Genomic DNA, 23764 nt, shown 5'->3' on the forward strand with positions numbered 1-23764 from the left:
TGAGAGTGACGTCACAAAGCAGAGAGGCAGGGGGCGGAGCTACAGAGGAGGCGTTAGGGTCGTGATTGTATGGGCGGGGCCAAGCGCTGAGCAGGAAAGGGGTGGAGCCTAAGAACGGCGACCACCACCGAGCCGGAGAGAGCACGGTGACCCGGGGGGTGACAGGGACGTGTTTCGTTACCCGGGTTGGTGGTAAGGATGCCGCGGGTGGTGCCGGATCAGAGGAGCAAGTTCGAGAATGAGGAATTCTTCCGGAAATTGAGTCGTGAATGTGAGGTGAGAGCTGGAAACACCGAGCTGGTGGTATATAGAGAGTGTGGGGGGGATGTGCTGTATATAGAGAGTGTGGGGGGGATGTGCTGTATATAGAGAGTGTGGGGGGGATGTGCTGTATATAGAGAGTGTGGGGGGGATGTGCTGTATATAGAGAGTGTGGGGGGGGATGTGCTGTATATAGAGAGTGTGGGGGGGGATGTGCTGTATATAGAGAGTGTGGGGGGGGATGTGCTGTATATAGAGAGTGTGGGGGGGGATGTGCTGTATATAGAGAGTGTGGGGGGGATGTGCTGTATATAGAGAGTGTGGGGGGGATGTGCTGTATATAGAGAGTGTGGGGGGGATGTGCTGTATATAGAGAGTGTGGGGGGGATGTGCTGTATATAGAGAGTGTGGGGGGGGATGTGCTGTATATAGAGAGTGTGGGGGGGATGTGCTGTATATAGAGAGTGTGGGGGGGATGTGCTGTATATAGAGAGTGTGGGGGGGATGTGCTGTATATAGAGAGTGTGGGGGGGATGTGCTGTATATAGAGAGTGTGGGGGGGATGTGCTGTATATAGAGAGTGTGGGGGGGATGTGCTGTATATAGAGAGTGTGGGGGGGATGTGCTGTATATAGAGAGTGTGGGGGGGATGTGCTGTATATAGAGAGTGTGGGGGGGATGTGCTGTATATAGAGAGTGTGGGGGGGATGTGCTGTATATAGAGAGTGTGGGGGGGATGTGCTGTATATAGAGAGTGTGGGGGGGATGTGCTGTATATAGAGAGTGTGGGGGGGATGTGCTGTATATAGAGAGTGTGGGGGGGATGTGCTGTATATAGAGAGTGTGGGGGGGATGTGCTGTATATAGAGAGTGTGGGGGGGGATGTGCTGTATATAGAGAGTGTGGGGGGGGATGTGCTGTATATAGAGAGTGTGGGGGGGGATGTGCTGTATATAGAGAGTGTGGGGGGGATGTGCTGTATATAGAGAGTGTGGGGGGGATGTGCTGTATATAGAGAGTGTGGGGGGGATGTGCTGTATATAGAGAGTGTGGGGGGGATGTGCTGTATATAGAGAGTGTGGGGGGGATGTGCTGTATATAGAGAGTGTGGGGGGGATGTGCTGTATATAGAGAGTGTGGGGGGGATGTGCTGTATATAGAGAGTGTGGGGGGGGATGTGCTGTATATAGAGAGTGTGGGGGGGGATGTGCTGTATATAGAGAGTGTGGGGGGGGATGTGCTGTATATAGAGAGTGTGGGGGGGGATGTGCTGTATATAGAGAGTGTGGGGGGGGATGTGCTGTATATAGAGAGTGTGGGGGGGATGTGCTGTATATAGAGAGTGTGGGGGGGGATGTGCTGTATATAGAGAGTGTGGGGGGGGATGTGCTGTATATAGAGAGTGTGGGGGGGGATGTGCTGTATATAGAGAGTGTGGGGGGGGATGTGCTGTATATAGAGAGTGTGGGGGGGGATGTGCTGTATATAGAGAGTGTGGGGGGGGATGTGCTGTATATAGAGAGTGTGGGGGGGGATGTGCTGTATATAGAGAGTGTGGGGGGGATGTGCTGTATATAGAGAGTGTGGGGGAGATGTGCGTGGTTGGGGGGGGTGACGTGCCGTGTATAGAGTGCGTGGTTGGGGGGGGGACGTGCCGTGTATAGAGTGCGTGGTTGGGGGGGGGGGCACGTGCCGTGTATAGAGTGCGTGGTTGGGGGGGGGACGTGCCGTGTATAGAGTGCGTGGTTGGGGGGGGGGCACGTGCCGTGTATAGAGTGCGTGGTTGGGGGGGGCACGTGCCGTGTATAGAGTGCGTGGTTGGGGGGGGGCACGTGCCGTGTATAGAGTGCGTGGTTGGGGGGGGGGCACGTGCCGTGTATAGAGTGCGTGGTTGGGGGGGGGGCACGTGCCGTGTATAGAGTGCGTGGTTGGGGGGGGGGGCACGTGCCGTGTATAGAGTGCGTGGTTGGGGGGGGGGCACGTGCCGTGTATAGAGTGCGTGGTTGGGGGGGGGGGGCACGTGCCGTGTATAGAGTGCGTGGTTGGGAGGGGCACGTGCCGTGTATAGAGTGCGTGGTTGGGGGGGGCACGTGCCGTGTATAGAGTGCGTGGTTGGGGGGGCACGTGCCGTGTATAGAGTGCGTGGTTGGGGGGGGCACGTGCCGTGTATAGAGTGCGTGGTTGGGGGGGGGGACGTGCCGTGTATAGAGTGCGTGGTTGGGGGGGGGGCACGTGCCGTGTATAGAGTGCGTGGTTGGGGGGGGGGCACGTGCCGTGTATAGAGTGCGTGGTTGGGGGGGGGCACGTGCCGTGTATAGAGTGCGTGGTTGGGGGGGGCACGTGCCGTGTATAGAGTGCGTGGTTGGGGGGGGGCACGTGCCGTGTATAGAGTGCGTGGTTGGGGGGGGGGGACGTGCCGTGTATAGAGAGTTCGTGATGATGTTTTTTATTTTTGGTATTTTACATTCTGTTAGTTTTTCTTTATTTCCTGCTGGGTTTTCTGTGGATAAACATCTTTGGCATTTTCTTGCCATGTTTTCTTATTTTTCTGTGTTTGCAGATCAAGTACACGGGGTTCAGAGACCGGCCGCACGAGGAGCGACAGGGCCGCTTCCAGAACGCCTGCCGGGACGGTCGCTCTGAGATAGTAAGTCTGCGCCTGTCTTACACCTGGAACCTTACACCGTACATCCGTAGAGCCAGGATTGTCTATTCCTCCGTTATCCCCCAGCCCAAGACCTCCCACCCCTCCAGCACAGACATAGGGGTCCTCTTCCAAAAGCGCCCAGTTGTGGAGCCGCTCCGCCGGCTGTATAGTGACCGGTTACTGCACATTAGTGTCAGGTGTGCAATTCCCTGCCGCAGCTGCTATACATTGGACGGAGCTGCTGATTGCAGGTGTGCTGCCACCGACCAGACATTGATGACCTATCCAGTGTTACAGTCCCAGACAACCCCTTTAATTTGGCATCCTTGTGCATAGACATCCTCTGACTTGCTGTGTATTGATTCTCTATTTAAGGCTTTCGTGGCCACAGGAACCAACCTGTCGCTGCAGTTTTTCCCAGCAAGCTGGCAGGGAGAGGCTCGCCAGGCTCCCACCCGGGATTACGTGGACTTCGAAAGAGAGACTGGAAAGGTAGGTCTGAGAGAACCTGGACTCCAGAGGAGAATGTCAAATATATTGGGCCAGATTCAGCAAAGCTTTTACATTAGTATTATGACATTGAACGCCGTGAAAAGTCACACAATTTTGCGACAGCTGGGAGTTGCGCTAAAATTGTGACTTGCCATTTTTTCCCAGCTCTGACAAAGCGGGCAGAATGAGGAGTTGCAACAGTCACGCATCATGTTGACATGTTTTGTTTGTTTTTGTTTTTTGCCCCAAAAGGAGTGAAAAATGGCATCACATGGATATATGTTCCCATTGACGTCATTAGAAAACGTATTTAAAAAGTGTTTTCAGGTGTTTGTGATGTGGATTCTGGGGTAGAATCAAAAGCGATTTTTTTTTTTTTTTTTTTTTTTTTTTTTTTTCTTCCCTCTCTTGGGAAAAAAGCTGTGTGTGTGCACGTGTCCTTAAAGGGGCTTTAATAACAATTGCCTATATGATCTATTCACAGGGAAGCTGATGAATATGTAGCTGGGAGCCCAGTTAATTAAAAAAAAAAAAAAATCACTAGTGGTTTCACATTTTTGCAATTTTTTTTTTTTTTTGTTTTTTTATTTTAGTCTCATTTGGCCAGAAATAAGCCATGCAGCCAGATGTTGGCAGTGAGTCAATAGGAGAATCTAAAATGCACTAGAAACAGTACATTTTTGTCCTATTATATATAAAGCTGAGTGTGGGTGTGTGTATTTGTATCACGCCATGCCCACTCCACATAGCCCCACCCGCTGGTGGCTGGAGAGTGGGGTTGTAGAGGGAACGTGTGGGACGTGGGTAGAGAGCGGGGCTGTGGAGGGAGAGTGTGGGACTATGGAGAGGAGAGCGGGACACGGATGGAGAACCGGGCTGTGGAGGGAGAGCGCGGGACACGGATGAAGAGCGGGGTTGCGGAGGGATAGATTTGGACGGCGCATGGAGAACCGGGCTGTGGAGGGAGAGAGCGGGGCACGGATGAAGAACGGGGTTGCAGATGGATAGATTTGGACGGCGCATGGAGAGCGGGGCTGTGGAGGGAGAGAGCGGGACACGGATGAAGAGCGGGGTTGCGGAGGGATAGATTTGGACGGCGCATGGAGAGCAGGGCTATGGAGGGAGAGAGCGGGACACGGATGAAGAGCGGGATTGCGGAGGGATAGATTTGGACGGTGCATGGAGAGCGGGGCTGTGGAGGGAGAGAGCTGGACACGGATGAAGAACGGGGTTGCGGAGGGATAGATTTGGACGGTGCATGGAGAGCGGGGCTGTGGAGGGAGAGAGCTGGACACGGATGAAGAACGGGGTTGCGGAGGGATAGATTTGGACGGCGCATGGAGAGCGGGGCTGTGGAGGGAGAGAGCGGGACACGGATGAAGAGCGGGGTTGCGGAGGGATAGATTTGGACGGCGCATGGAGAGCGGGGCTGTGGAGGGAGAGAGCTGGACACGGATGAAGAGCGGGGTTGCGGAGGGATAGATTTGGACGGCGCATGGAGAGCGGGGCTGTGGAGGGAGAGAGCGGGACACGGATGAAGAGCGGGATTGCGGAGGGATAGATTTGGACGGCGCATGGAGAGCGGGGCTGTGGAGGGAGAGAGCGGGACACGGATGAAGAGCGGGGTTGCGGAGGGATAGATTTGGACGGCGCATGGAGAGCGGGGCTGTGGAGGGAGAGAGCTGGACACGGATGAAGAGCGGGGTTGCGGAGGGATAGATTTGGACGGCACATGGAGAGCGGGGCTGTGGAGGGAGAGAGCGGGACACGGATGAAGAGCGGGGTTGCGGAGGGATAGATTTGGACGGCGCATGGAGAGCGGGGCTGTGGAGGGAGAGAGCGGGACACGGATGAAGAGCGGGGTTGCGGAGGGATAGATTTGGACGGCGCATGGAGAGCGGGGCTGTGGAGGGGGAGAGCGGGACACTGATGAAGAGCCGGGTTGCGGAGGGATAGATTTGGACGGCGCATGGAGAGCGGGGCTGTGGAGGGAGAGAGCGGGACATGGATGAAGAACGGGGTTGCGGAGGGATAGAGCGGGACGGTGCATGGAGAGCGGGGCTGTGGAGGGAGAGAGCAGGACATGAATGAAGAGCGGGGTTGCGGAGGGATAGATTTGGACGGTGCATGGAGAGCGGGGTTGTGGAGGGAGAGATTGGGACATGGATGGAGAGCGGGGCTGTGGAGGGAGAGAGCGGGACACGGATGGAGAGCGGGGCTGTGGAGGGAGAGAACGGGACACGGATGCAGAGCGGGGCTGTGGAGGGAGAGAGCGGGACACGGATGGAGAGCGGGGCTGTGGAGGGGGAGAGCGGGGCTGTGGAGGGGGAGAGCGGGGCTGTGGAGGGAGAGAGCGGGACACGGATGGAGAGCGGGGCTGTGGAGGCAGAGAGCGGGACACGGATGGAGAGCGGGGCTGTGGAGGGAGAGAGCGGGACACAGCTGGAGAGCGGGGCTGTGGGGGGAGAGAGTGGGACACGGATGGAGAGCGGGGCTGTGGAGGGAGAGAGTGGGACACGGATGGAGAGCGGGGCTGCAGAAGGAGAGAGCATGATGGCGGGTGGAGAGTGGGGCTGTTAAGGGAGAGAGCAGGACCCACAGTTAGTTACTATGCCCAGGCAACACCAGGCTCTTCAGCTAGTGTATATAAAAAAACCCTTCTTGCCTACTGCAGAGGTATCTTGCAGTGACGCCCATTACAATATATTGTTGCACGTGATTCTGTTAGTAGGACTGAGCGATCTCGCGTCATGAAGTACCGGCTTATGAATGAGTAATTGCTGACCGCTCACACTCATCAGTCACTTTTCCTTTGGCTATAAGGGGATTTCTGCCTCCTGATGAGTCTTCTCGATTGTTTTCTGCACATTTGCTCATGTGTTCATCACCGTCGCTGTAGGATCAGGCCTTTGTTTTCACATTATCTGCCCTAGAAGTTTAACGTGCAGGCCATAATATATGACCCCAAAAGCTGATGCCTCCTCTCACTTCCTGATCCACAACAAGATGCCTCTTGTTTGGTTAGACCAAGTTGCTATTTATGCCATCTTGCAGAACTGATGTCAGAACTGATCCTATATATAATAAGCGGGATTGTTCTTGGTATCCAATCCACTAATTTTTGCTCTGAACTTTTGGAAGGGCCTGGATCTGAGAACGTTGCATGCTGTTTTTTTTTGTTTTGTTTTTTTTTAGTCTGGAGTTTATGGAGCTTCGGAGTGTATATTGGGTGCGTCACTAAAATGGGAGACCTTTTAGTGGCCCGTACAGTCTTTCTGGTAAGGCTGAGGTGGATTCTCTAACCTGTAGGTCTGGATGTGCAGCACGGACCAGAGTTGTTGGTGCATTGTGGATCAAGCAAAGGTGGATGTGGATGTGCCTGGCAGCAGAGCTAGATGTGCCTGGCGGCACTTTGGGGTGGCAGAGCTGCATGGGCCGGGTGGCACCTTGGGGCGGCAGAGCTGGATGTGCCGGGTAGAACCTTGGGGCGGCAGAGCTGGATGTGCCGGGCTCTACTTGCATTGCGGAACAGCAGATCCCAATGGAGCAGCAGAGTTGGGTTTGCCAGCGATGTGTGAGCAGCCAAGGATGTGTTAGTGCCAAGCTGTCTAAATAGTAAGGCAGCATGCCACCTGGACCACTCTAAAGCACCTAGATGCGTGACCTCTGCGGTGCGCACCAGGTTGCCATGATGACCTGATGCACACAGGATTCCGTCAGCTGCAGGAGGATGAAGAGCATTGCACTGGTGCTGAGACAGGTGAGTAACCATTGCACAACCCCGTTATCTTCACACACGCGTTCATGCTTTCTGTGTTCAACTTCCTCATGGCTCCGCTATGTCCGGAGGCTCCCCCCATCTTGTGGTCTCTCAAGTTTCCTTCACAGTGGCAGGAAACCCCAAATCTCCTTCCTGGGGGGTTGTAGGATGCCCCTTCAGAGGGCGTTGGAGAGTTTGGTCCTGGTATAAAGTTTTGTCTGTGGTCTGCCTTGTCAGAATGAACTTCAGCTCACTTTGTGAAGGAAACTGTGGTGGCAGAGATATGGTTGGAGCGAAGCATTCTTTGTGATCTACATAATACAGGAGAAGCCTCGGCTCGATACACTCAGCCTCCTATCTGGGACATCAATCTAATATATAAAGCTCAATGTATGTGTGTGTGTGTGTGTGTGTGTGCGTGCGTGCGTGCGTGCGCGCGCGTGCGCGCGTGTGTGTATGTATGTCCGGGATTGGTATCCGCACCGTCGCAGCTACAGCCACAAAATTTGGTACAGTCACACGTCTGGACCTCAAGAGCATTATAGGTTATGTTGTAAGGCGAAATTTTAACCCCGCGCGTTCCAATTCACCAAACAATTTTGCCCCTATCTACATAATGGGGAAAAAGTGTGTGTATCAAGCCCCGCCCTCATCATGAAGTCATAATGGTTGCCATGGCGACGCTGTCATCATACGTTGCAAGCCCCGCCCCTCATTATGATGTCATAATGGTTTCCATGGCGACGCTAATGTCATAATAGGTTGCAATGGCGAAAATGCTGTCACAATGGTTGCCATGGTGACGATGATGTCTTAATAGGTTGCAATGATGACGGTTATATCATAACGGTTGCCATGGTGATGATGATGTCATAATGGGTATATGGGCACTGGACTATGGGATGGAGGCTATGTATGACGGGTATATGGGCACAGGACTATGGGATGGGGGATATTTATGACGGGTATATGGGCACGGGACTATGGGATGGAGGATATGTATGACGGGTATATGGGCACGGGACTATGGTATGGCGGATATGTGTGATGGTATATGGGCACGGGACTATGGGATGGAGGTTATGTATGATGGGTATATGGGCACTCGACTATGGGATGGCGAATGTGTGATGGTATATGGGCACGGGACTATGGGACGGAGAATATGTATGATGGGTATATGGGCACTCGACTATGGGATGGAGAATATTTGTGATGGGTATATGGGCACAGGCCTATGGGATGGAGGATGTGTATGACGGGTATATGGGCACGGGACTATGGGATGGCAGATGTGTGATGGTATATGGGCACAGGACTATGGGATGGAGGTTATGTATGATGGGTATATGGGCACTCGACTATGGGATGGCGAATGTGTGATTGGTATATGGGCATGGGACGGAGAATATGTATGATGGGTATATGGGCACTCGACTATGGGATGGAGAATAGTTGTGATGGATATATGGGCACGGGACTATGGGATGGAGGATGTGTGATGGGTATATGGGCACTCGACTATGGGATGGAGGATATGTATGATGGGTATATGGGCACGGGACTATGGGATGGAGGATAATTATAATTTGCTATAACTAACCACAGTTACTATGCCCGGGCAGCGCCGGGCTCTTCAGCTAGTTACCAGTATTTATCGGTTGCATATTAATACATTTTGCCCAAAATACTCCACCTCGTATAGATGGGAGTGCTATTTTAAAGGCAAGAAATGTGGGGGTTTCTGTGGTATGTGGACACCATAGGGCATGGGTGCACAACCTTATTAATTCAATGACCACATGGGGGTCCTCAGGGTCTGACCATAGCGTGTGGAATGGCATCCCCACCCCCCTGGTTTGCGTATAATAAATGCCGTTGTTAGTGGCAGATCCTGGCTGTCTAACACAGCCATCATCTGCCGGCAATGATGAATACGGAGTCCCAGTGTTGTTACTTTTTATGGAAAAATTTCAGTTGTGGCCAAAAGTATTGACACCCCTGAAATTCTGTCAGATAATACTCAGTTTCTTCCTGGAAATGATTGCAAACACAAATTCTTTGGTATTATTATCTTCATTTAATTTGTCTTAAATGAAAAAACACAAAAGAGAATGAAGCAAAACATTGATCATTTCACACAAAACTCCAAAAATGGGCCAGACAAAAGTATTGGCACCCTCAGCCTAATACTTGGTTGCACAACCTTTAGCCAAAATAACTGCGACCAACAGCTTCCGGTAACCATCAATGAGTTTCTTACAATGCTCTGCTGGAATTTTAGACCATTCTTCTTTGGCAAACTGCTCCAGGTCCCTGATATTAGAAGGGTGCCTTCTCCAAACTGCCATTTTTAGATCTCTCCACAGGTGTTCTATGGGATTCAGGTCTGGACTCATTGCTGGCCACTTTAGAAGTCTCCAGTGCTTTCTCTCAAACCATTTTCTAGTGCTTTTTGAAGTGTGTTTTGGGTCATTGTCCTGCTTGAAGACCCATGACCTCTGAGGGAGACCCAGCTTGCTCACACTGAGCCCTACATTATGCTGCAAAATTTGTTGGTAGTCTTCAGACTTCATAATGCCATGCACACGGTCAAGCAGTCCAGTGCCAGAGGCAGCAAAGCAACCCCAAAACATCAGGGAACCTCCGCCATGTTTGACTGTAGGGACCGTGTTTTTTTCTTTGAATGCCTCTTTTTTTCCTGTAAACTCTATGTTGATGCCTTTGCCCAAAAAGCTCTACTTTTGTCTCATCTGACCAGAGAACATTCTTCCAAAACGTTTTAGGCTTTTTCAGGTAAGTTTTCGCAAACTCCAGCCTGGCTTTTTTATGTCTCGGGGTAAGAAGTGGGGTCTTCCTGGGTCTCCTACCATACAGTCCCTTTTCATTCAGACGCCGGCGGATAGTACGGGTTGACACTGTTGTACCCTCGGACTGCAGGGCAGCTTGAACTTGTTTGGATGTTAGTCGAGGTTCTTTATCCAACATCCGCACAATCTTGCGTTGAAATCTCTTGTCAATTTTTCTTTTCCGTCCACATCTAGGGAGGTTAGCCACAGTGCCATAGGCTTTAAACTTCTTGATGACACTGCGCACGGTAGACACAGGAACATTCAGGTCTTTGGAGATGGACTTGTAGCCTTGAGATTGCTCATGCTTCCTCACAATTTGGTTTCTCAAGTCCTCAGACAGTTCTTTGGTCTTCTTTCTTTTCTCCATGCTCAATGTGGTACACACAAGGACACAGGACAGAGGTTGAGTCAACTTTAATCCATGTCAACTGGCTGCAAGTGTGATTTAGTTATTGCCAACACCTGTTAGGTGCCACAGGTAAGTTACAGGTGCTGTTAATTACACAAATTAGAGAAGCATCACATGATTTTTCGAACAGTGCCAATACTTTTGTCCACCCTCTTTTTTTATGTTTGGTGTGGAATTATATCCAATTTGGCTTTAGGACAATTCTTTTTGTGTTTTTTCATTTAAGACAAATTAAATGAAGATAATAATACCAAAGAATTTGTGTTTGCAATCATTTTCAGGAAGAAACTGAGTCTTATCTGACAGAATTGCAGGGGTGTCATTACTTTTGGCCACAACTGTACTTCCTGTATTTTTTTTATTTTTTTTTTTGTATCCCATCGGTGAACTCGCCTGTCATAAAACTCTACTGCCATTTAGTTATTAACACGCCGAGCACCTGATCCATCACCGGACCTCGCTCTCTGCACCAATTAATCACTGTCATCCACAAGACGATGAGGATTGCTGTTATAATGGAAGGTGTAACCGTAGCCAGTCATTTGGAGATGTAATAAATTCCATTTCTTGGGGCGCAATGGGGATATAATGTATCACTTATTAAAATAATGATCATTTCTAAGCCACAACTGTATCACATGGCATCTAAGCCAGGAGGTAAGCCTTCGGTAAGCACTAAGGCCGCGTTCACACATCTGTTGGTTACCAGCCAAGAGAACCTAGATTTTTCTCAATTGTCATCTTAGTTATACCCACTTTTGTTTGTTTTTTTTCTTGCTGAAGCGGTAGACTGTCTAAACTTTTTTTCTCCATTGAGCCGTAGCAATGGATCAGTTGGAAACAGATGGAGCAACGAAGTGTGAAGTCCGTCTTCCGTGTTCCATCCGTTTTACACAGATCCCCATAGGCTTTATTGGCACGGCCTGATCCGCAAAATCGGATGAGAACAGAACCTGCTCCGACTCTCAAGGACCAGCTACTCAAACATGTCTGCATGGATCAATCAAACTCGCAGTAGCTCCCATTTTTTTATTTTGTGGTACTTATGGGAGTAGCAAATGTCCTAAAACAGAGTATTCCTTTATCCCGCTAAAAATCTCCCTCTAGCACACACATGTCAAACTATGGCCCTCAGGTCAAATCTGTCCCACAGGCTGAGTATATTTAGCTTCCAAAGCCAGGCGGAACAACCATTATTCTGAATGGAGTAGTATGTGGGGCCATTATACTGTATGGAGGACTTCGCTGGGTCCATTATACTGTATGGAGAATTTTATTAGGTTCATTATACTGTATGGCTGACTATTTGAGGCCATAATACTGTATGGAGAGCTGCATGGGTCTGTTACACTATGTAAGGCAATACTAGGCCCATTATACTGTATAGAGGACTTTGGGGCCATTGTACTGTATGGAGGACTTCAGGGCCATTATACTGTATGGAGGGCTCTGTAGGGCCCATTATACTGTATGGAGGACTTAATTGTACTGTATGGAGGACTATGTGGGGTCCATTATACTGTATGGAGGAGTTTGGGGCCATTACACTGTATGGAGGACTTGGTTGGGGCCATTATACTGTATGGAGGACTATGTGGGGCCCATTATACTGTGTGAAGGACTATATGGGGCACATTATACTGTATGGAGGACTTTGGGGGCCATTATACTGTATGGAGGACTATGTGTGGCCCATTATATTATATGGAGGACTTTGGGGCCTTTATACTGTATGGAGGACTATGTGGGGCCCATTATACTGTATGGAGGACTTTGGGGCCATTACACTGTATGGAGGACTTGGTTGGGGCCATTATACTGTGTGGAGGGCTATGTGGGGCCCATTATACTGTATGGAGGACTGTGGGGCCAATTATACTGTATGGAGGACTTTGGGGCCATTACACTGTATGGAGGACTTGGTTGGGGCCATTATACTGTATGGAGGACTATGTGGGGCCCATTCTACTGTATGGAGGACTTTAGTAAAAGCAGTAAAACTGCTGCCAGGTCATCCAACCACTGATTGCCAAATTTCTGTGTACGCTGTACATGGGCAGAAAGTTGCCAATCATTGGTGTAAGTACCTCCAATTAGAACTGTATAGTTCTTCTGATTTGCAATGTTGCTTACCCCATGTGCAGGGCATGACATTATCTTGGGTAACCATGGTTGCGACCAATCATGTAGTGACAGTTAGGAATCCATGGTTGTGACCATGACTAATTAAGTTACTGCAGCCAGCAATAGATCGTGCAGCACAGAGGCTATAGAAAGGAAATGGTGTGACATTTTTATTAAGACCCAGTCGCCAAAAAAAGTTTTGTTTTTTGTTTTTTAGCCCCCAGTTGCATGCTTTTAATGAAGAAAACCATTACAAGATGGTTTTATAGCTTAATAATGCCGTTCATTACGAGGTCCATGATCTGACGTTGGCACCTTGGCAAGCGTTCTCTGACTGCTACGGGGTGTTCATATGAATAATGGGAGTCAGATCTGAGCTGCAGTTACTCAGTTAATTGATGACACCACTTTCCTCGGCCCTTATCCAACTCGAGCTCAAATTTCCCCGTAGTTCTGCACCCGCTGAATTCCTCATTAATCCTGGAGTCCTTGGCCCGTGGCCCACAGTAAATGTGTTTTCTGAGTGTGCCAGGTCTATCTACGTGTGCGTCTTTAACAAGCTCGGGATGGAGGCTGCAAAATCCTGTTCTCGTGATCATTGTGGGTCCCAGAGTTCCCATCGCTATTATCACCATCCTATTGATAGAGAATATCATGTATTTTTGGACTGAGTCCTGTGTCGCCTGCACTCAAGACAATGGGTGGTCTTTAATGGTTTAGTATATGAGGGATTTAGGATGATGCTAACCAGGACCCCCCCCCCGGCTCTGTTTAAGGTCCATTTAAAGGCTCCGATGATCCTGAACGGTGTGTGCGTCATGTGGAGAGGATGGATAGACCTCCAGAGGTTGGACGGGATGGGCTGCTTAGAGTTTGATGAAGACAGAGCGCAGGTTAGTAAAGACCGCCCTGCCCCAACCCCGGCCCGCGCTTGCATTTCGTGCCACTGCGTTGCGTAACACCACGTGGGAAGGACTTAATAATAGACATTAAGTACACAGTCGTCATATCGCTTGCTGGATGAGAACCCGGCATTACTAAATATTATTTTTGGATGCATCCAGCTAGTAGTTCTGGAAAGTTGGCTTACTGAATATGGTTCTTGTTCGCTCTCAGCACGAGGACGCCCTGGCGCAACAGGCGTTTGAGGAAGCTCGCAGGAGAACCCGTGAGTTTGAAGACAGAGATCGCTCTCACCGGGAGGAAATGGAGGTGAGAGTTTTACGACCACGCTGCCCTTAACTGGTCAGTACCCCTTAGAAATAACTTCTTCTTGTGTGCATGAACGATGGGTGCCAAATCCGGGAGGGACGTGTAATATCTGGTGGATGCATTATAGGACAAGTCATGGTGGCATAAACTAGCAGCTTTTTCCGACTTTGAACTTGGGTGGCGTTCACACAGGCAATGCAGTTTGTCCAAACGTGCAGTTTTTATTGCTTTCCACAGGTTGCACAGCACCAAAACAAACTCTTAAACATAAATCCCTAGCCTTGTCCAGGCGCTAACTAAACAGTACAGACCGTGGCTACTGATAGACGGCTGAGCTAGCCCCAGCTGTATCAAAGAAAACAGCTGTTGTCCATAGAAACAAGCGATACTTGAGGTTCTCTGCCCGCAGACTGTGCAGACTCTTCTCAGAGAAGGATTCTGGCGTCTCTCTCTCTTTTCAACTCCAAAACACGTCCAGTGTGGTCAGCTTCCTTGACCTGACTGCCTTAGATAAACACCTAGCCTCTTTATATGCAGAACTAGCCAGATGTACTAACAAGTCTTCAGAATAAGGATTTAAACCTAGCCTGTCTCGCATTACTACATTCCCTCCCCTTTTGCCCAAAGCCGAGGGCTGGTCACCATCTGCCTAACCACTGTGCCTACAGGGTGCCACTTTATCAAATGTGAGAAGCGTGGTCATTTCTGCATTGCCTTTTCAGAGACTACCTCCAGGTGGGCCTCAGGAATTTTACAGGACTTTAAATTGATCCAAACATGAGTCTCATGTTTGACACAAAGGTGACCCAGTAACTCCCAAGAACCTGCCTGTATTTTTGGGTACCGATTTTCGGGTGTGTTGATATTTGGAAGGCAGCAAAGTTCCTTACACACTTTGACAACCCTTCCATGGTTTTAGCAGGTTGTCATAATCAGGGGAGGCTTCCTCATCCTTTCTAGCCAATACAGTGAACAGAAATTCACCGTTTTCATCATGTCCTTTGTTACCATAACAGATTCCTGGCAACATACTGCAGCTTCAGCCTATAAGTCCCAGAACAAAGGACAATCTCCACCGATAGCCATATCATGCACCATGTCCCGGGGCACGACATCTGGGGGAAAACACATGAGCAATGCCTGTGTGAATATGCTCTTATGGGGATTTCAGTGTGTTTTTCTGCAAACATGCTTTGTTTTGTTTTTTTTGTTCGCTATTTTTTGTATCAAAATATGCATGGCTTTTCCCATAGGCTGGGCTATCAGAAAAATATTTCATAGATGTGTGTTTGGAAAGAACAGGGCCTCCCAATAAGCTTGTAAGCTTAAAAAAAGTATTTCAATGATGGTAAACTAGAAACCTCTTAATTATACATTTTATCATCCATCAGGTTATTTTGCACTGCCCATTGTGTAAAGACAAACCTTCCAAATAATGCTGGAAGATTTGAGCTGTGAATCCCTGCAAAATTGTGAACTCTTGACTAGAGTTAGAGGATATGTCACTTGCTCATTTTCTTATAAAACTCCCTGAGCTCTCCTGATTCTGCCAGTCTTTTCTGTTTTGCGCTGGGTCACTCCATTGCAGAGATATCCACATTTGTTTCTTCTGGAGCGCAGTATGTGAAATCTCTGCTATACAGTCCAACTGGACGTTTCTTCACATCCTCCTCTTAGGACATGCACTTTCACTCCTCCCTCACTGACTCCCGACAGCATCTGCGTCTCTGCTCGATCAGCTGTGATTGGCAGCATCCTGGAGGGAGGAGTGAAGTTTCTGAAGAAACTCCCCATTGACTGCAAAGTAGAGATTTCACATGCTGAGCTTCAGGAAAAAAAAATGTGAATATCTCTGCAAAGGAGCGACACAGCACAAAACGGAAAAAAGTGGCAGAATTGGGAACGCAAATATTTTTTTTGACAAGTTATTTAATTACGTTTTTTTTTTTTTGTTTTGAGCAAGCGATAGGTCCTCTCTAAATATGGGCGACAACACTGGTTCTGTACTAAATAAGTAATTCAGTGTATTCTTAGCTATTTAACATTTTTATATAGATTATATATTTATGTGGCCTGATGTTGGGACATGCATATTAGTAATGTCACCTCAAAGAGGAGAAAAGTCTTAATTGCTTAAAGCGATTGCTTTTTTCCCTGTACTGCCATTCGAAAGCAACTGCTCCCGCTTTTTATCTACTAACCAAATGTTCTTCATCCTTCCTCTAATAGCTGTTGCTGCCTCAGCCGCCCATTTTTCTTTTCCTCTGCAGCGGGCTCGGCCCCTTTCCTTACCACAATGTATGAACTTGTGATTTCAGATTGCTCTACTGCACACAATAGAAAACTGACGAGATTGTAGCGCCCCCTGCTGTTCTTATGTTTAATTGCAGGATTGGATTTACGTGTGTGTGTAGGTGTGTTTGTGTATATATGTGTGTGTGTATGTATATATATATAGATAGATAGATATATATATATATATATATATATATATATATATATATATATATATTTATTTTTTTTTATTTTTTTTTTAATCTACATATTTGTGAAATATTTGCAGATATATATTAGTTGTATGAATTGTAATGGGGTCTATGGCTACTTTTTTCTGGCTGCCATTCTTCTAGAGAAGACTAGTCAGTAAGAAATGGCTTATAAACAATTGAATGTCTGGAATTGCACTTCAAATGAAGGTCGGATACAAATTTGGCGTTTCTGAAAGTTAGAAGTGGTTGTGGATCTTTAATATTGTTCGCCTATCCATAGGATAGATCCTTAATATCAAATAAATGGGGAGGGGGAGGTTATGTCCCGAAACTCCAACCAATCAGCTGATTTAGGCTGTGTGCCCACGTAGCGATTTTTAAGCGTTTTTGCCTCGATTTTCGGCGCAAAAAAGTTTAAAAGTCATGTACAGAACGCCCCCATGCATTCCTATGGCATTCCGCACATGCTGTGCTAATGCTGCGCTTTTTTCCGCGGCGGAATCGCATCGCGGAAAAAATCGCAGCATGGTCATTATTTTGTGCGGAATCGCAAAGAATTGCCGCGATTCCGCACCCATAGGAATGCATGAGAATTGCTTACTTCCCGCATGTGGCTATGCCCACCATGCGGGAAGTTAAGCGTCTCATGTGCGGTTGGTACCCACGGTGTGGAGGAGAGGAGACTGTCCTCCAGGCCCTGGGTACCATACCCCTGTAAAAAAAAGAATAAAAAATAAAAAAATCGGGGTATATTTACCTTCCGGCGTCCCGCGCTTCATTCCCGGCCTCAGCGTTCCCAGTAATGCCTTGCGGCAAGGTCCTGTAATGACGTAGTCTCGCGAGATCGCTATAGCAACGCGAGACTACGTCATCACAGGTCTCGCAAGGCATTACTGGGAACGCTGAGGCCGGGAATGCAGCGCGGGACGCCGGAAGGTAAATATACCCCGATTTTTTTTTTATTTTTTTTTTAGCATTTTAACATCCTATCTTTTACTATTGATGCCGCATAGGCAGCCTCAATAGTAAAAACCTGGTCACACTTGTCAAACACTATGTTTGACGAGTGTGACCAACCTGTCAATCACTTTCCAAGCGATGCTTCAAATCGCTTGGAAAGTGTTTGATTATCACACACGAAAATTGCGGTGAAATCGCGTGGAAAAAAACCGCGCGATTTCTGGGAAGGAGTCCGGTTTTTAGTGTCCAGAATAAAACGCTACGTGGGCACATAGCCTTTAAGGTACCACATTGCTCTGAAGGTGACACAGCGCCATGCATAGTGCAAGCTCCCTTGCAATACCAATCATTGCCACTACACAGTGCATGGCGCTGTGCCATTTGAGCAACGTGGCACCATCAATCAGATGATCGGGCATCTTCCTGTATCTGCTTGTGTGTATTATGCACATGGTCTTCGTATCTGTTTTTAACTTTAAACAGAATTTCTCTCTTGTGTAGGTTCGGCGGCAACAGGATCCCACCTCCGGCCTGGGCAGCGGCGATGACCTGAAGTTACGCTAAGCCTGACGCCACCTCCCAGCTTTCCATTATCCCCGTGACCTGCGAGCCCAGGAGAATAGAAGCCTTTGACCATTTCGTCTCGGCCCTCCATTTCCGAAGCCTTCGCCCTCCCAACAACGGTTCGATCCCCCCTCCCCCACCTTCATCTATGCAAAGCTTTTAGCCGCATGTGATGTGCACTCGGGCGGCTGTAGGGTTTTCTTTACAGTCTGCTGATAATTTAGGTCAATGATGTTTTTTTTTTTTTTTTTTCTGATGTTTTTGTTACTGTAGCTGTTGTGCTTTCTGCGCGGGAAGCTTTAATGCTTCTTTAGCAATCACATTGATGCCTTTTTTTATTTGTATAATTTTACGTTTTGTTGTTTACTTAATTTTTTATATATAATTATTTGTACCTTGTAAAGCATTGCCGAAAAGCGGTATGGTCTTTTCGCCTTGTTAGCTTTAGATGGATATCGCGCCATTATTGCACTTAAACAAAAAAAATCACATTTTGATGGATTTTTTTTTGTTGTTTTACATGACACGTCACAGATACAATATAATTGACTGAAAAAGCTAAGCGGTATTGAAACTGTGCGTAAATATTAGTGGTGAGAGAACGTTTCCGGAAAAGGTGTTATCTGAGCATGCTCGAGTGCTAACCGGGTGACTTCGGCGTGCTCGAAAAATATGTTGGAGTCCCCTCGGCTGATCCACACATGCAGGCACGGGAACTGTTTTGAGCACGCCAAAGTCACCCGGTTAACATTCAAGCATGCTCAGATAACACCTTATCTGGAAACTTTTGCTTATCACTAGTAAATATCCCTTGATAGCATGAGGATAAAGGGCGACTTCTGCTGTGAGGCCCTCCTTATGGTAAAATTTAGACTTGGTGCCATATTTGAGCTCTCAGTTAAGATAAGGCTGGACCAAGCTTAAACTACGCTCTGATCTTTTAGGCAAACTTAACACATACTTGTTAAAAAATAAAAAAAATTACATTACATGGTCTCAAAAACCATGGCAAAATTGCTGGGGTTTTTTTTTTCAACCCCTTTAGTATATTGGTTGAAAAATGAATTTGTTCCATTAAATGAAATGTAACCTAAGCTTATTTTTGCAAACACATTGTTGATATTACAGTGGAGGAGATGAAAAACTCTTCAAATACCCTTTTGCCCCTTGTCTGCTTGTGATTCGCTGGCGTTTCTGCTTTTGCAGATTCTGACAATCTGGTTCCTAGGGACATTATGCCTGACAACTGAAATCTCACATGACCGCACTATGACAGCACAGAAGGGGAAAAAGCGAGAACTCAATCCTTACCCCTCCGCCAAATCTCAGCCTGCATTTTTTAATTTTGCAAAGATTTGGATGGTACAGTATCATACTGTAGTCAGACTGGCTGGCGGCTCTCCTGAGCGTGAAAGCGCGTCGGGGCTGGCGGCTCTCCTGAGCGTGAAAGCGCGTCGGGGCTGGCGGCTCTCCTGAGCGTGAAAGCGCGTCGGGGCTGGCGGCTCTCCTGAGCGTGAAAGCGCGTATTTCTATGCAGCTGTTAACGCTTGGGTGACATGTGAACAGCCCCATAGACCCCAAGAGGTACAAGTTCTGTCCATGAAAAACAATATATAGGACTTGTACGCAGTAAACAGAGATCTGAACGAGCCCTTAGTCTGGTTATGGATGCACTTGGTGTAATTCTGTAACACGGCACCCATATTTTAGCGTTCCTCCACTTTCATCAAAATGTGGATAAATCTGGAATCTCCAAAACCCATTTGTCAGAAGGAGAATCGCATGACTCGCTGAGTATCTCCTGGCCCAAATTATGGACCAGAAGCTGCACATTTGGCGGCTGATGTGAGAGCACAATCATTCTTGTAGATTTTTTTTTTTTTTTTTTTTTTTTTCTTGTTATTTTAGTGGCAGCTTTGTTATTATTTAACATTACATCTGATATTAACCTGAATCATTACTGTACAGCCGGCTGGAATATTTCTATAATATGAAATTAACCAAAATGTGGACGTTTGACCAAAAATTACATATCTACCTGGACCTCAGTATAAACCCGGCTTTACTATAGATCTGTGGCAGATCGCCCAGCAACTGAACGGTTAATCGCTTTAAGACCCACATGTCTGTATGTTGTCAAAGTGAATACTGTATGATGTGTACCTGTAAACTGATCGGTTTTAATAAACGGCTGATGTTGTCTAACATGACCAGACTTTTCTCCATTTATTGTTTGAGCCATGCTTAAAGGGAATCTGTCAGTAGGATCAACCCTCCTAAGCCGTCTTAGGAAGCTGAATAAAATGATACCTTGATATCTGCGATCCTACGTTTTATTCCTGAGAAATCCACATTTTTCTTAATATGTAAATGAGCTGGTAAGATCTATGGGTCGGACATGGATCTCCCCGAAAATCTGCCTCCAGAGCTTATTACCAGTGTGACATGTAATGACTGACCAGTCTGCTCTCCTGATCTACATGTCTCACATTGGTAATGTTCCTTTTCCTTTAAAATAATCTCTGGTGGCAGATTCTCGGGGAGATCTATGTCCGGCCCATAGATCTTAACAGCTCATTTACATATTAAGAAAAATGTGGGTTTCTCAGGAATGTAAAACCTCAGATCGCAGATATCAAGGTATCATTTTATTCCGCTTCCTATGATCTATATCCCAATAAAGACTTCTTAGAAGGGTCGATCCTACTGACAGATTCACTTTAAGGAGAGTCAGCTTTTTTTTTTTTTCAATAAAGTATTAAGTACACTACAAATAGTATAGTTTTTTTTGTTTTGTGTTTTCCCACTTTTGGTGCATTTATTGGATCCATGACTTTTTTTTTTAGTTTTCCCAAGAGGAGGCCTGCTTCTCTTTTCATGTGTTTTTCAATATGATTTAAGATGCAGAAAGAAGCTGCTTATACGTGGAGAAAGAAATGGCTTATAAGTGGAGAAAGAAGCTGAAAGCTTAGTCCATTTACTTGACTAGGGCTGTGTTTTTTTTTTTTTTTTGGTTTTTTTTTGTTTAATCTTACAATGAAGGGATTCAGTAATGGAAGACGAGAGATCTTAAAACCTCTAAGGAGCTGATATAGAAAGTGTTGGAACCAATGGTGCTTTATAAATAATAATAATTGAAAAAAAGATCAATCAACATTTTTTAAGAGATGCAGCGCCATCTTGTGGCTGAGCTAAACAACAACCATTAAGGTTTAAATGCGAAACGTGGCTGTAATGGGTAGATCTGGGGGACAAGGCTTCCATTTTCTGGGGGAAAAGGGATGCAAATGAGTAATTTATATGTATATACTTACAAAAGTATTCCACCCCATCTCCGGCTTTTTTCCTAATGTGTTACATTACAACATCTGTTATAAATATTTTTGTAATCCGATGTGTGTGACGCATCAGCACTAAATAGTCTATGTTGGTGAAGTGAGAAAATATAGGGATAAATTAAATGTATGGGAACAAATAACTAAAAATTGGCCTGTGCTTATGTATTCACCCCTTTTGCTATGAATGCCATAAAGATTTCTGCTGCAAGCAATTCCCTTCATAAGTTCCATGCTTAGTGACAGGACGTCCACCTGTGTGCAAGCTAAGTGTCACGTGTCTGTCAGTATATACACTTTACATTTTCTGAAAGGTCACAGACCCTGCAACACCATGAACAAGAGGCATGACTAACCAAACACCATGAAGACCAAGGAGATCTCCAACCAACACCACAAAGACCGACGAGATCTCCGAACAGCACCATGAAGACCAAGGAGATCACCTAACAATCTTCATGGTGTTAAGGAGAGCTCTACAAACAACACCACGAAGACCGAGGGGGATCTCCAGCCAACGCCACGAAGATCGAGGGGGATCTCCAACCAAAGTTGTTGAGAAGTACAAGTTGGGGTTGGGTTAGAAAAAATAAAAAAAAACCAAATCTCTGATGATCCCCTGGAGCACCATCAAATCCATTATCAATAAATGGAAAGAAAATGGTACCACAACAAACCTGCCAAGAGAGGGCCGCCCACCAAAACACTCACCCCGGGCAAGGAGAGCATTAATCAGAGAGGCAGCACAAAGACCAAAGGTAACCCTGAAGGACCTGCAAAGTTCCCAAGCAGGAATTGGAACATCTGTCCATACGACCCGCAATAAGGGCTCATACTCTCTGGTGAGAAATACGGAAGAATGCAATTCGATAAAAAATCGGATTGCACTGGGACCAATATTATTCAATAGGTGATATCTCATTTGGGAGTTTTTTCTAAGCTGAAATCGGACTGAGAAAGAAATCGCAGCATGCTGCGCTTTTCGGATGAGACTCGCCGGTGCAAGAAAAACACGGACGAAATACGGACAATCCGTTTTCCACGGATACATTACCATTCTGTGTCATAGAACACTGTAAATAGTCCGGTAAATCAGGGGTCCCCAACCACCAGTCCGAGGCCCAGCACCGGGCCGTTGCAGTGCTCTTGCCGGTCCGCGGACACAAGGGGAGCCGGCGGCGGTGCAGCAGCTGATACTCGCCCTGCATCCCTGTCGGCGCGGCACCTTCATCCATCGCTGAGCAGTCAAGTGTACCGCTCGTTTAAGGTCATGAATATGGACGCCACTCCTCTCCCATAGGCCTGGCGTCCATATTCATGGACCTTAATGAGCGGTAGCACGTGACCGCTCCACACAGGAAGAAGCTAAAACGCCGCGAGATGCAGGGAGGGAAGTTCAGCAACGTGAGGGTAAGGAGGATGGGGTAGCCCAGCCATACATACACTGGTGAGAGCAGAGCCATAAATACAAGGGAGGGAGAGTGGGAGCGGAGCCATAAATACAAGGGAGGGAGAGTGGGAGCGGAGCCATAAATACAAGGGAGGGAGAGTGGGAGCGGAGCCATAAATACAAGGGAGGGAGAGTGGGAGCGGAGCCATAAATACAAGGGAGGCAGAGTGGGAGCGGAGCCATAAATACAAGGGAGGGAGAGTGGGAGCGGAGCCATAAATGCAAGGGAGGGAGAGTGGAAGCAGAGCCATAAATACAAAGGAGGGAGGGTGGGAGCGGAACCATAAATACATGGGAGGGAGGGTGGGAGTGGAGCCATGCATACAGGATGGGACAGGGGAGCCATGTATACAGGATGGGAGAGTGGGAGCGGAGCCATGTATACAGGATGGGAGAGTGGGAGCGGAGCCATGTATACAGGATGGGAGAGTGGGAGCGGAGCCATGTATACAGGATGGGAGAGTGGGAGCGGAGCCATGTATACAGGATGGGAGAGTGGGAGCGGAGCCATCTATACAGGATGGGAGAGTGGGAGCGGAGTCATGTATACAGGATGGGAGAGTGAGAGCGGAGTCATGTATACAGGATGGGAGAGTGGGAGCGGAGCCATGTATACAGGGTGGGAGCGGAGCCATGTATACAGGATGGGAGGGTGGGAGCGGAGCCATGTATACAGGATGGGAGGGTGGGAGCGGAGCCATGAATACAGGATGGGAGAGTGGGAGCGGAGCCATGTATACAGGATGGGAGAGTGGGAGCACAGCCATGTATACAGGATGGGAGGGTGGGAGCGGAGTCATGTATACAGGATGGGCGGGGGGAGCGGAGCCATGTATACAGGATGGGAGGGTGGGAGCGGAGTCATGGATACAGGATGGGAGGGTGGGAGCGGAGTCATGTATACAGGATGGGAGGGTGGGAGCGGAGTCATGTATACAGGATGGGAGGGTGGGAGCGGAGCCATGTATACAGGATGGGAGGGTGGGAGCCATGTATACAGGATGGGAGAGTGGGAGCAGCGCCATGTATACAGGATGGGAGAGTGGGAGCGGAGCCATGTATACAGGATGGGAGAGTGGGAGCGGAGCCATGTATACAGGATGGGAGAGTGGGAGCGGAGCCATGTATACAGGATGGGAGAGTGGGAGCGGAGCCATGTATACAGGATGGGAGAGTGGGAGCGGAGCCATCTATACAGGATGGGAGAGT

General features: G+C 47.9%; 1 protein-coding gene across 4 annotated transcripts; it reads left to right on the plus strand.

Annotated features, from left to right (window-relative positions):
- Positions 1-135: 135 nt before the first annotated feature.
- CBFB (core-binding factor subunit beta) lies at positions 136-19980 on the plus strand. 4 transcript variants are annotated; one of them, XM_073582132.1, is made up of 6 exons: positions 136-276; positions 2822-2908; positions 3284-3400; positions 13322-13438; positions 13662-13790; positions 17690-19980. In XM_073582132.1, exons 1-5 carry the CDS (start codon positions 199-201, stop codon positions 13785-13787), a joined length of 525 nt encoding a protein of 174 aa, XP_073438233.1. In that variant the 5' UTR covers positions 136-198; the 3' UTR covers positions 13788-13790; positions 17690-19980. The 4 variants fall into 4 exon arrangements, with proteins under 4 accessions (XP_073438233.1, XP_073438225.1, XP_073438242.1 ...); XM_073582124.1 differs by having other exon boundaries at positions 17708-19980; XM_073582141.1 differs by having other exon boundaries at positions 13662-13757.
- Positions 19981-23764: the final 3784 nt, after the last annotated feature.

The sequence above is a fragment of the Dendrobates tinctorius genome, unplaced genomic scaffold (genome assembly GCF_039654945.1).
Source record: "Dendrobates tinctorius isolate UK_male_01 unplaced genomic scaffold, ASM3965494v1 ptg000009l, whole genome shotgun sequence".
Taxonomy (NCBI): Eukaryota; Metazoa; Chordata; class Amphibia; order Anura; family Dendrobatidae; genus Dendrobates; species Dendrobates tinctorius.

Excerpts from the sequence above, each read along its gene's own strand:
- CBFB (XM_073582115.1), top strand. The coding sequence starts at position 199 with ATGCCGCGGGTGGTGCCGGATCAGAGGAGCAAGTTCGAGAATGAGGAA. Across the intron at positions 2,909-3,283 it reads GGGACGGTCGCTCTGAGATA|GCTTTCGTGGCCACAGGAAC; the intron begins GTAAGTCTGCGC and ends TCTCTATTTAAG. Across the intron at positions 3,401-13,321 it reads TCGAAAGAGAGACTGGAAAG|GTCCATTTAAAGGCTCCGAT; the intron begins GTAGGTCTGAGA and ends GCTCTGTTTAAG.